Source organism: Hippoglossus stenolepis, chromosome 7, assembly GCF_022539355.2.
Source record: "Hippoglossus stenolepis isolate QCI-W04-F060 chromosome 7, HSTE1.2, whole genome shotgun sequence".
Lineage (NCBI taxonomy): Eukaryota > Metazoa > Chordata > Actinopteri > Pleuronectiformes > Pleuronectidae > Hippoglossus > Hippoglossus stenolepis.
Window position 1 is genome coordinate 8,956,709 of NC_061489.1, and position 13,624 is coordinate 8,970,332.

The 13,624-nt window shown below is 45.9% G+C and overlaps 1 protein-coding gene across 1 annotated transcript in view; it reads right to left on the reverse strand.

Moving 5' to 3' along the window:
• Positions 1–13,375, reverse strand: part of efnb1 (ephrin-B1) — a 56,222-nt gene extending 42,847 nt beyond the window's left edge. The window contains exon 1 of the mRNA XM_035161143.2: positions 12,351–13,375. Within this exon, the coding sequence (XP_035017034.1) occupies positions 12,351–12,466 (116 nt within the window). The 5' untranslated portion in view covers positions 12,467–13,375. The remainder of the gene's footprint in view (positions 1–12,350) is intronic.
• Positions 13,376–13,624: the final 249 nt, after the last annotated feature.

The following is a 13,624-nucleotide window of genomic DNA, read 5'->3' on the forward strand; positions in this document are numbered from 1 at the left end:
TTATCACGCTGCTGCTTTCATAGACGTGTCAACATGATGGTAATAGATGCTTGCAGATAAATGAGAGCAAAGTGACATTCAATCATCCACGTTTTTAGTAGCCTTGATGTATTTGCTTTAACAGTCACCCGGACGATGAGAAGCAGCAATTTATTTCAGAAAATAACAGGCGTGTCTTATGAAACCGCCCATTTGACTTGCAAATCATTCAAACGGTTCATAACGCCGACCGTGCCTTTCTGCCCTTGTTTTCCAGCAAGCCCGCGAGCATGCCTGCACATATATACGTCCAAGAATGTGTGTGCGTGTGTGTGTGTATATGTGTGTGTGTGTGTGACTCAAAGCTTGCAACAGGCGAGTGAATGACAGCCTGTCAGTGAAAGAAATGTCATTATCTGCCTGATGTCTGTGAGCGAGCTGTGACCGGGGGGGCAGGGTCACATCACTAGCGGGGAGTTGACACTCTGCGGACAGGAAACATTACTTTCTGATTTCCCTCCAGAGGGGAAACACTCTTGTCACAATCTGCAATGCTTCTGTTTGACCTCATTTAGAGGTCACTCCAACATATGCAGCACAATTATACAAATGTGTGTGAGTAACGTGAGAGATACTTATCTCATAACCTTTTTTTAACTGGAGCTATTTTCTCTAAAACAACATGGTGGGGATTTTTCCGTCTTTGTTCATAGGGCCTTGAAGAGACGAGTGCTGGTAAAACTCTCCCCTCCCTGTCCTTAGCCTTTGACTTTTTCTGTGTAGCAACAATACAGGGGTTTTAGTTCGGTGTCCTGCAGTCGATCTGCGAGGGAGCTGATAAGAGGAGCTGATGGATAGGTTTAATCAGCCGAGCCCAGGGATCAAGACCAAAGGACAGATCAATCAAACGCACTGTGGTTTATGAAAGAAACAGCTTTTCTGTGTCACCGGGGTCTCTGCTGACTCTTTTCTTTTCGGATAGAAGAAGCAAATAGCGCAGTAAGCTAAATATAAAAAGTAAAGGAAGGTAACTTGTGTTGAAAACTAACGTGACTAAAAATAATAAGCCAAATATAGAGAGGGGAAAATGTTCCGCAGTGAAAAGGGCACATCTGTAATCAGTAGACGGAGGTTGAACTCCTGCTGCAACTCTCTGACAAAGCACGGAGCTAAAGTTCCCCCTGTTCTCTAACATCTTAAATACCTTCTGACATAAACTGAAACAAAACTCCGGCTAAATCCCCTTATGAAACATAAAAAGTTGAAACCGAAACAAACCCCCCCAGTGAAAGGGGAAAAAAAGGGAGCACAACAGAAAACAATTTACACCAAACACACAATAGATCTCCATAGAAGAGAGCACACGAGACGCTGTTCTATCTGGGACACGGTGTTTTCTTCTTACACAGCTGAGCCTTAAAAGCAGCTTCTTATCAGAGAATGTGAGTGACACGTCTATTCTCTGCTTACGATCTCAGCCCGTGATTGTAAAAGACAGCTACACATGTCCCATCCAATCCAAGACAAATTAGTTGCTCTTTCTCCCCCCCCCCCCTGCCGTCGGATGGTAGATCTTATCCAGGCGGACATGCTTAAGTTGTCAGTGGGTTTCTAAAACCCATATTGAACAGCATATTGACTGATGCAATCTCAGAGACACACATCATTAGGCTCATTAACAGTGAATGTAAAAAGGGGAGGACGGCCTAACTGGTGCAGCGGGAGTCTGTGTCTCCGCTGATAATACTCGCCTTTAACAAGCAGAGCGCCGGCGAAGACACAGGCTGTCGGTATAAAAATGAAATGTGTGTGTGTGTGCGTCTGTGTGATGCGTGTGCTAATAAATAGCTTGTTTGACATGATGCTATTCTCATTCACACAGTTTGCTCTGTGATAACCGGGTGGATTGTGGCCTCGTAAAGACGCTCCATGTGTTGTTTTAGGAAGCCATTACAAACTGGGCCGTCTCCATTACAAGGGCTATCTGATCATTATTACCGCCATCTGTAACGCACACTCAAACCTTAATCTGCACAAGCCAACCACAGCTGACTCCTGAGCTAGTGAACACACACACACACACACACACACACACATATATATACATCGACACACTACCTTCCGCTGTGGTGATATATGTGTGCATGTGTGTATATCCAAACATGACACAGCAGCTGCTCCTTCGTCACATTGCGGCTTTCAGGTCAACACGTTTTAGTCCGGCCTACTTAGGCAACACAGCGTGCAGCAGCTCCAGCAGTCCTGCTGAAGCCACAGGCTCGCTACGCTCTGCGCAGGGCCCGAACCCCAACATCCGTGCAATGCAATCGCAATCTCCCAGCCAGAGCTGCCCGCACCCTTCAAAGGCTCATCACAGGACGCACATCTAATGCAGAGAGAAGGCCGGTTAAAGCCTCAGCCAGGCACAGTGCTTTGAAGAGAGGGCTCTAGCCAATCCGATAGGAGCCAAATCATTTCCCTTGCCTCCGCCATTCCATTGTGTGCGAGGTGCACCAGGCGGCTCTATTTGGTGGCCGCATGTGGGGAGCGCCTTCAAGGATCACGCCACTCCATTCCAGAGCAGGGCCACTGCAGGAAATGAGAATCCGGCGGATGAACAGGGGGCTTCTCGACAATAAATATATTCATGCATTCATGTATATTTCAAACCCGAATTTGACTCAGCCAGCATAATGCACATGCAAGGTTCTGACTGCGAGTTTCCTGTCGTGCACAAGGTGCCACAATCAGAGGTGTATAAATAAATCAGAAAATGCAGCAAACAGAGCCCCTAAAAGCGGCAACACGGGCCCGGGCCCGGTTGCACACAGAAAGGACTCACAGAGGTTTGTCTCCAAAGAGAAGCTTTCATCTCGGAGACGGAACAGGAGGAGAGAGGAGTGATGGGGTGGAGGTTCGGCCTGTCATGTTTCACAGTAGGGGAGTTGAGAGACAGATGAGGAGAATAGCAAAAAATCGTCAAAGTTTGCAATGCAGTGGGAAAATGGGAGATGAGACGGCAGAGCGCGGGCTGGTGCGGCACATTAAGATTATAGCGAGTTAAAAATCACAGTGTGAAGTATAATATTACGGGGCTTTTAGAGGGAAAACTACCACGGTTACTCATTACATCGAGTCGACGGAAAGCCTTCAGTCTTATTCTCTGCATAGTTCATAAAGTGAGCGGAGAGGTTTAGGATATTGTGTTTGCTTTAGCAGACTCTCGCTCTCTACTTCCAATATCGCTGAGATGAGAGGCTTCCAGTGCCCGAGCACATCATGGGGGAGAATAAACACACACATCTAATGGGGAACATGTGTGTGGGAGATGAAACGGCCTCCCTCATATGAATAGGATGAAATATAGACCTGTGCCCCGCCGTGCTCCAATCACGGCCGCGAGGAGTCTACGTGGAGGGGGTGGTGTGGGGGACAGCAGACCCCCAACAGGCTCTCTCACTCAACACACACAAGCTGCCAATATGGCCATTCTGCAGAGGATTCATGTGGAGGCCAGAGTCTGACAGTGACATCTCCATTCACTCATGAATTCTTTTTCTCTTCCCAACATGCATGGACACACACACACATACAGCCACAGGCCATGGGAGGAGGAGGAGGAGGAGCAGTGCTGGGGCATAAAAAAAGCCTTTCTCCCTGCCGTGGGTCTCTGTGGGGTTTAGCATGGCATTATGGGAAGATTAGACTTTAGAGGAGCTCTACTATCTGATGTCATTGTTGGTTTTTACGTTGTCTGGATGGCTTGTGGAACTCGGACCTGATGGCAGGCACATTTCACCCCGGACAAAATGCTTGGGGTTGCAGTCGTGATTGATTGCAGGTTCCCCCATTGTATCTGTCTGGTGGGGCTCTATTGGAAGAAGAATTAGTCGCACAAAAACTCATGGAAAACGCTCCACATCTGACTCCATCAATCAAGTCGGCAATCAAAATAATTCAATTAAGAGACTTAAATCCCGCTGGCTTACGAGTCCCTGCTTCAATGGCCCAGAGACAAACTAGATTTACTGACAACCCATACATGATAGCATTAACTCCACTTTAAGGCTCAAATCTTTTTCCATGACTTACATTTTCTAAATATTGGGGGAAATGCAGAGGAAATAGCTGAGTTATAGTGTTTACTTAGGGAAAGGACAACTCGGAAAATATCAAATAAACAAGAGTAACTTTAAATACATAATGAAACTGCAGACAGGCTGTCCAGACAAATAAACTCATTTGTAATTTGTTTTCAGGGAGAGTTATTTGCAAGAGCACAGGAAACTTTAGAAGTATTTTTTTTATAGATCTAGTAAATGGCCGTACATCAGAGATGCAGGATTGTGGGGAGAGTGGGAGAGGGAGGTTTGCTGAATATGTGTGTAATTGTCTTTTTCCCCCCGTTTCCGAGGTGTGAAAGGGAATGCAGGGTTGCACTGGGGTGTCCCAGGGAGAGGCGATTGAAGCGTCAGTCACAGCTGCCACACAGAGCCCCGGCGCGCGGCAAATCCCAGGCCCAGCCCTCGCGGACGGAGGGGCCGGGGACGGGCCTGGGAGCTGCGGGAGTCCCACAGGCCTTTTCTTCCAGCTCCTCTCACCAGCACAAGGGGGACTGGGGTCATGCTGGGAGTTTGCTTAGAAAAGGCTCAGCCAAGACTTGGCAGAATGGGTTAACGGAGGCATGCATACACACTCACACACACACACACACACAAACTAGAAGGCTTTTGGTGCTGTCTCTCTTGCCTGTGGGCATGGTGGGAAAAAAATGAAGTCGGGGGGGAATAAAGATAAAAGATAAATCAAACCTCCAGTTAACATCTGAGAATTTGGGACACACACTCCGAGAGACGGAGCAAGAGAGGGACTGCTCAAGTTAGATTACCGGAGAAATTAGTGGTTTTTCGCTCGATGCCTGGGGAGCCTAATAGTGGTAAAGTCCTGAGGATTATACACTGTGCCATTTCCATGCTCCCCCTAATAGTCTCCATGTCCTGCCTCTGTATGCCATAGATGGATTATGATGCTTTATAATTAACATGGGGGAGGGGGGCTGGTACAGTCCGCCCGTCTGCCACGGTGACACACTTACAGGGGGTGTCCCTTGGGAAAGGGAGGCTTCCATACCACACTATTCCATTACTTTATCATTCTATCATTCTATTATCCTACCACTCCATTCAATTACACTGTCACTCCATTAGTGTACTCATAAGAGTGAACAAAGAGCTCCATGATGATCATTAATGATATGTTCCAGGCTGGTTGGGTATGGTCATGCTTCATCCACTCTCTACCTGTAAAATATTATCTTTTACAAAGTCAATCTCTCTTTTCTTCTTTTTATAGGAGTCATAATTATATTATATTATATTATATTATATTATATTATATTATATTATATTATATTATATTATATTATATTATATCGTATTATATTATATTATATTATTGTTGAGTGTTGTCAAATAATTTATTGGCCAGAAAAAAATACTTGTGAGTCACAGATAAAAGTTTGACTATTATAATTTCTTAACTCATCTTAAATCTGACTTCCTACCATTTTTTTTTGTATTAAATAATTTATTTAGAATCAAAATTACTTTGTCTAATGTAAAAATATATTTCTCAATTTTGTAGCTGTGCTTTTTCAACCAGAAAATTGGTAAATTCATTATGAAGCTGGTAGTGCAGATAACAAATATATATTAAAACACTGAATATTATATTATATTATTATATATCATTTAATATATTATAATAATTGTTTAAGTTATATTTAATCCAAATGTAATTCTTTCTTGTAATTTTGTAGATGCAGATGAAAGTTGTGGAAAAAGTATTTCAAGTTGCCTGTAAACCTTGTCAGCAAACCTTGAGTTAACATGTTTTTAGTCTAGAATATGTTTTGTAGTTATTTACATGCAGATGAAAGCTCCTGAAATGCTCGTAAATCTACTGATAAAGTTAGTAAGTGGGCCTTGAGTAAAGATTTTTTATCTCTTTGTTTTTCAGTGCAAAAAAGCGAGAAAAAGTTATCGACATTTACATCATAGTTTATATAGCAAACTCAGTTTCTCAGTAAAACCACAACTGCCCTGCCCTATTCATTTTGTTGTCATTATTTGTTGGGATCCGTCATCCCCTTCTCCTAAGTCCTGGCACGCTAAATTCAAACTTTCCCACAAAAGTCTTTGGAGTGCCACAAACTCGGGGAAAACAGATCCCTCGCTGCCTGTGTACCGGTGACAACTCATGACGTCTTAAAGAAACTCGTAGTGCAGCTGGCTGTTAAGGCTGCCTGCCCGCTGTTTGAGCCCGGCGACTGATGAGGTCTGCCTCCACGGCACAGAGGGGTTCTCTGAGAAAGAGTTAAGTCTATGAGGTCAGTCCGGAGGAGGAGGTTACGAGTTCCCGAGTCGTAGCCGCAGGGGTAATAGTTTTAGAGATGGCTGTCACACAGATCCGTTCCACTGTCCAACACCGCCACTGATCTACACCAACCCAAGTCTGCTTGCTTTTCAAATGCTCAACTTCTCTCTCCCCTGTCCCCCTTTCTTCTTTCTCCCTCTCTTTTCCCCATCGCACTGACACATGGAAGTAATCTGGGAGCTCTATGCTGGACTGAAAGGATGTGCGGTTGAGCCCAGGGCTGCGTTTCAACGCTCTACATTAGCTTCCTTTCCTCTCCTGTTTAATCCCCTTATTTTCCAACTGCTCTTATGTAAAAGAACTAAGATGGCAAACAAAAGGCAGACTCTGCCCATTCAACTTTTTCCCCACTTCCTGTAACTCTGCGTCCCTACGTTTTCTCTCGATTCGAGTTGAGGCGGCGTGTAGAAATCTTTAAGGGGACGCTTTCCGGCACCAGCGCCTTGTGCCTCTGCTTGGCAGAGCTGGGGCTGATGGGAACTTCCTGGCCGCTGCCAGCCAGGCCTCCGTCTAATGAAGGCCGGCCGCTAACTGCCTGTGAGGCAGCCACTGTTTCAGCCTCTCCACACTCGTCCACCGCTCGGCCCTCAACACTTTCACAGGGGCACACTGGCACGCTCCTAACACTTCCTTAATGCTCCACTGTGGCTGAACAAAGAACAATAGCACACCGACATGCACTCTCAAGCACTCATTCACTCCCATAATCCTATACTTGTCCCTTTCATATGAGCCTTAATGTCCTTTAATTGCAGCATGGACACAGAAACTCTGCACAAACAAACAATACTCACATTGATTGGCAGTTTTTTTTATAAAATAAATGGACTTGCAATTATTAGATCATGCGGATACAGACCAAATATAAAATACTTTGTGATTATATTAATACATTTCCGTCTGAAATTATTCTGGTTTTCTGTAAGAATAAAAAATACGTTGAGTAATGCAAAGTTTCGACAATTTGTCATACTTTTTATGAGTCACCACAGACAACCTAATCCTTTGTCTGTCACGCCTATGTGTGCGTCTTGTTGTTCCAAACTCTGGTTGTCAAGACACTGTAAATTGTCTATTTGGGATTATTTTTAATAATTGAATAATTTATCTTTTTCTCTTTTGGTGGGTTTTCTTAGGTAGATGTTTTGTTTCACATTGAAATTGAATTGAAATTCCTCAACCTCCAAAACACAAAGATGTGAATTTAAAATTGTCCAAAACAGAGAAGTAAGAAATCCTCACATAAAAGAGGTTGGAAACTAAATTTTGGTTTGATAAATTAGAAGGGGAAAATCCATTATATGTGTAGCTAATATGAAGCTTTACTATATGTGTCATGAGACACTATAATAAAGGTTTTAAATTCCTGGATAAGCCAAAAAAAGCTCAGACATTCCTGTCTGATTAGTGTAACAGTTTCTCAGCTGGTTTTAGAAATTACAGAACATCACATTATCCACTGATACTGTGACGAAATTCAATAAACTGTAAAAGGAGGTTTCGTCAACATGTGGTGGATTCATAAAGCTGCTGTTGATTGTTTTTCGGTCAACTAACTAATAAAGTCTAATCTTTTCAAAACTCCCATCTGGTTCACTGCATTCTGCTGTGAACGTGGTGAAACAGTGTCTCGAATGTGTAGTTGAAATTGAAAGAAAACCAAACTATGGGACCAGTTTGGACGTCAGGCAGTGCCCCATGAACACCAGAAAAAAAAGCTAAAAATTAGTTGCAAGCCGGGGGAACGGGGCTCGATTTCATGTGCACCGCTGCTTGAATATAAAGAAATGTACGCATCAATAACACACAAAAGGCACAATGATCAGTTTTCAGTGATGTGGCAGCCAAAACCACCAGCGGATAAAGTGAGTCCATCTGGAGCGAAACCATGATGGAAAAACAGCATTTTTTCTTTCCCCTGAAACATCCTAAGGCCGCGCAGCCCCCTTCTCTGTGAGCCCAGGTGCCTCACATAGATAACCAAATGAAGAATCTGTCGTTCCACACCGCTGAAACAACAGTCCCGTCCACACAGAAGTGCACACACACACACAGAGCAAACGCAGCTGTCCTTACAGCGAGACACAGGGTGCCTTTTTGCAGAACCCTGGGCCAGTTGCTTTCCGCAAGTATTTCTTATTGGTCGGCCTTCGCTCTTTCTCCCTGAGTGGGGCTCAGGCTCTAAGTCCTCTCTGTGTGTAATGAGATCTGTATCAGAGGGAAACATGATCAGAGTCTAAAGGGGGAGAGAAAAGGGGGAACTCTGGGAGGCAAGGAGAGAGAAGGTGTATATCGCAAAAGGGGTAAAAAGGGTAAAGGCGGCGGGGAAGAAACAAAAACAGGCCTCTGACCCTCTCAGCGTTGACCCGCACCGCAGCGTACCGGCAGAGAGGAGCAGTCGGTGAGACTCTAGCGAGGAACCGAATCCTGTTTATGGACTCGTCCTGAAGTTTCATCCTGCTCTTGTTCAACAGGTTGCGGCAGTTTCACGTTTTGCAATTGCAGTTTGTTTTTGTAGGCTCCTGTTGAAACCCTACTTATATTTGAATGTAAGCTTTTGTGAACGCCACCCTGCAAAGGTCTCTCTGTGTTCCAGAATAAAGCTTTAAATAACAGCAGCTTCCAAAAGCAAAGATAAGGCAGAAGTTCGTTTTTTACCTTCTTCCTGTTATATTACCACAAAACTCGAATCATAAAAACAAAACCAGAATTTTAATTAAGCCTTCTGTGTGCCTACTCTACTAAAAGCAAACAAATAAAATGATGCTGCTTCCAAATGGCATTTAAAAATAAACTTCCCACCTTATGGTGTCTAGAAAAAAATAACAAATTTGTTTTTCTGTGTTGCTAAATATCACGGGGGTAATCAAATCCAGAGTAATCATCGAACTCACTGAACCTTTAAACCACGCAAGCACGTTATACACCGAATCAGTCAACTGTTAAACTGTGAGCCAGGCGGCTGAGGTCAACGACCAGCGAAATAAGATGAGTAAGTAAAGGCCCGCAGCAACACAGGCTTAAGTTGACTTTTATCAGCACAAACACCTCCCTCTGTTAGGCTATTTTGTGTTCTTTTTTGCGGGCTTCATAAAAATGTCAAAGTGTTTCCAAGCCTCGGCGAAATGCGAGGGGGGGGTTCAGCGCGAGTGCAGCGGACTCCTGGCCAGGCCGGGGCTGGCTGTTTTCAGAAGGTGTGTGTTTTCCAGCTCCCATCGCCTTGTTTGTCTCCTGGGCTGCTGCAAACAAGACTGTGGAGGAGCTACAGGTCATGAGGTAAATATTAGCAAAGGACGTGCAAAAGACCCTCTCGCAGCAACCTTGTCAGATTATCGTGGAAAAAAAGAAAATTGGCAAGGCCGCAGCATTCCTGAGCACGCTGCGAATGTGCCCGTGAGAGTGTACGCTCCTCGCAGTATGTGCCTGTACATCGTGGTGGCTGTAGCAGATCCAGCCAAACCGATGGGACGTGATCAGTCATAACAAAGTGACATTTTCTGGCGTAATCCCACTCAGCTAAATGAGAGCTAATCCGATTTGCGCTGATCAAATGTTAGACGGTTCTTTACCGGCTGGGGACGCTGACACATCCAGCCTCCTTCTGCACGGCTGCACCCCCCACCTTCACACACATACAACCCCTCCCATTTCACTCATCTGGCCTCAAATTAAATACCAAAAAAAAAAGGTCTCATACATCCTGCAGCACAGCTACAGAACTTTTGGATGATTCTTTCTACCTCTTCTTTCCAGATGGCGTGAACGTTGGTGATGGATGTCGCATGCTTGAGCGTGCTGGGGTGAAATCAATTAAGAAAACCCCAGTTATTGATAATGCCGGAGTGGGAGTGATGGCATCCTCACATGGAAATCCATAACAGAAGGAACACTCGAGGGGGGACCTATACATAGACCTGCACACACACAAAGAAACACACACACAGCATAGTGGCCCAAACCTGCTGGTTTCCTACACTTTGTCTCATAACTCATGGCCTGTAGGGAGGCGCTGGTATTGTTATATTCTGTGTGCATGTGGTACAGTGTGCAAGCAGAGGGCCGGATTAATTTATTAGCCAAGGCAGCAGTGCTCCCCAAAGTGGGAACAGGAAGTAAGACATCGTAAATCTAGATAAGTCACCAGATAGTGTTCACTACATTTCTATAGGCCTCCCTCTCTTTCTCCCAGTGTGTGTTATCACTGCGCAGCAACATAGAGGACAAGACAAGAGAGATGGGAAGTTTAAAAAAACAACAAACAGCCGAGACAGATGTTGATTGTCGTAAAAAAATATTCCTTTTTTATTGCCTATCAAGACACCGAAAAACAGGTTTGTCTTTTGTTATTGCAAAGGCTGCACACAGCAAGATAATTGTCTATTGTTTTCTACGGCGCAGAGCAGCAGGATAATTAGGTTGAGGGAACACTTTGCAGAGTGCATTATTGTTCCACTGTGAACTTTATGAAATATTCGGCCGGCGTTGGGGATATTTTACAAGTGGAGGAACAGATGGAGAAGGGATCTTCCAATCCCTAAAAGAACCAGCGTGGTAAACTTTCTTGGACATTCCCCGAAGGTGACATCATCAATCAATAAATGCCTCCCCTACCTCTCTTTTCATTCAGCTTGCCCATGGCTGACACAAAGTGTGTGGGTTTCTGTGTGCCTGGGTAATATGTGTGTGTCTGATGACGCTCATTGTTCCACTACCTCTGCAGCCATACTATAGATAAAAGCTGATGGGCCGTAGTCTCACCATTAGGGCCCGGGCCCCACACACATATCTACACACACTCCAGTGAACATGGCAGGCAATATTCATACTCACTGACTGCACAACGAGCTCCTATGACATCTGACATTTGGGGGATAAATCATGGATTCACTTGACTGAGTAAGTTCTAGTTATAAGCTGGTCGAGCTACTCTCCATTCCCCCTCGGTGCTGTGCAGCTCAAATGAAGGTCAGCTCCAGAAATACAGGAGATCCTTTTTTTTCCCCTCTTTTCTTTCCCTCTCTCTCCTCCTCTTTCTCTCTTTCAGTTTGTTTCCCCCACCTCATGTACGCTTTCCAACATCATGCAAATGTGGGAGTCGAGTCTAAGTGGGTGATAATTGTTGCCAGAGTGTGTTTTATTATGAGCAGTCTGGGCTCACTCTGTTTGTTTTGAAGGGAATAATATGAATGTTCAGGAAAAAATTGCTTGGGCTGCTTCGCCTTTTTGAGGAAGTTGATTTGATGTTGAGAAATTATAGGCTGGATCCGAGCCAGGACAATTAAGAAGAAATAAATCTAGATTAATTTCAAGCATTTGCCGCCTCTGATGTGAGGAATAACCATCTTATCGTACATTTTTTTGTGGGATTTCAAAGTTGGGAGAGCTGGGCCCTCTCTGAGGCCATGACAGAGCCCGTGTCCAGGTCTCCTGACACGGGCAGAGAGGAGGAAACACCCCCGGTAACACCTTCACCCTCTCGGCACCTTTACCAGAGTTCTCTGTCATTCTTTACACAGCAAATTAGAGATACTGCAGGGAAGAAGTGGACCAACCCTCAGGTGTGTTTAAGACCTTCAGCCTGGTAAAATACAGGTGCAAGTAATAGAGTCATAAGAAACCATTCATTACAGTGGATTAGGTTTGGAACACTGGAGATTGCAAATGCTGGTGCCTCCTGTGTTTCTCTGCCGTTGGGAAATTCCCCCACCGAGGAATAAATTCAGCACCAAACTCTGCATGTGGCAATTAAATCTAAATAAATTATGTTCTTTTTTGGGGGATAATTACTACATTTAACAGAACATTAAACCCAACTCGGCACACAATGGCAACTTTTCTCCAGTAATGTTCATTCCTCCCTCCATTACGCACACACACACACAAACAGACCCAGCGCGTTTGGCAAGCTTAGGCACAAAATGAAACAGGAGACTTACTTGAGATTCTGCGAGCTCCAGATTATAGACTCCAGCAACTTCGCCGAAGGTAGCGCCGACCTGCACAGTAAAATAAAGATCCAGAGGTAATACTTCCAACAAGCGAGTCCCGCCATTCTGATCGGTGTGCGGGCAGCAGCAGCAGACGAGTGCGGGCCGAGGAACTCGGAGCAAGTCGGGCGCACGGTGCGCCTGGCAGCCTTTAAGCGCGGTGGGAAGGTGAGCTACGATCAGTCGGGAGCATGTGAGGTCGATGCCAGATACATGTCCCACTGGACGACACGAAATGCTCCACACCCGCGGGTCCTTCACTGAACTGTCCGCAGGAGCACCCCCCGGTTCCTCCCTCTTGTTGTAGACGGGATGTGGAAGGAGAGCAGCCCCCGAGTGTCCGGGATGACCTGTGGCTCAGACACCAACAGCCCTTCACGGCCTCTGTTGCTCCGCGGAGGCGACTCGGCGATAGGCTCTGATGCGCGATGGAACAGATCTAACCAGTTTTCTTTGGAGACACGATGCGGCGGCGGATGTCTTTGTCAGACCTCTCTCTCCTGGCGGTGTCTGTACCTGTCGCTGTAGATCTCCCCCCTCCCTACAGATGACCACATTCATCCATCAGTCACAACTCCGCAGCACGCTGGGAATGTCGAGGTCCACTTCATTCCAGTGTTATCTTTCACTCCTCCTCCTCCTCCCTCCTGCTATTCTCCCCTGCGAAGGAATTGAGTTTCTATTGTAAATATGTCTCTCAGCGTGTTGCGCTCCAGCCTCTGTAGTCCCGGCGGCAGCACAGTGGCATGCCGGTGCGTAAAATATCTACCAGCCGCGTTCCCCCCCCTCTCTCCGGGGTGAAGGTTATCGACCCTCTCAACAGCCCGATCCGTGGCTGTGAATCCGCTCTGCCAACCTGTCCATTGCCGGTATGTCTCTTTTTTTTGTTCAAGCCGTGCGTGAGAGAGGAAACACTCACCGCTGCTGCTCCGGTGCGTGCGGCGGCTCCAGCTCGAATGTAACCCGAGCACCGAGCGAGGCGCAGGAGGAGCGGGGGACGGCCCACCGAGCGCGCCGCGGCCAATCACAGCGCTCGGTCCGAACTTGGAAGCAGGAAGCGCACGCATTTATGGGGACGTGGAGGGGGTGGATGGTGGAGAGAGGGAGTGTGTGTGTGGGGGGGGGATCTGTTATTGGGCTGACCCCCACATCTCCACCCCCCCCACCACGGCCCGAGCCATCGACCCAAATTGAAATGGACTTTGGAGTTAGGCCTATTCGTC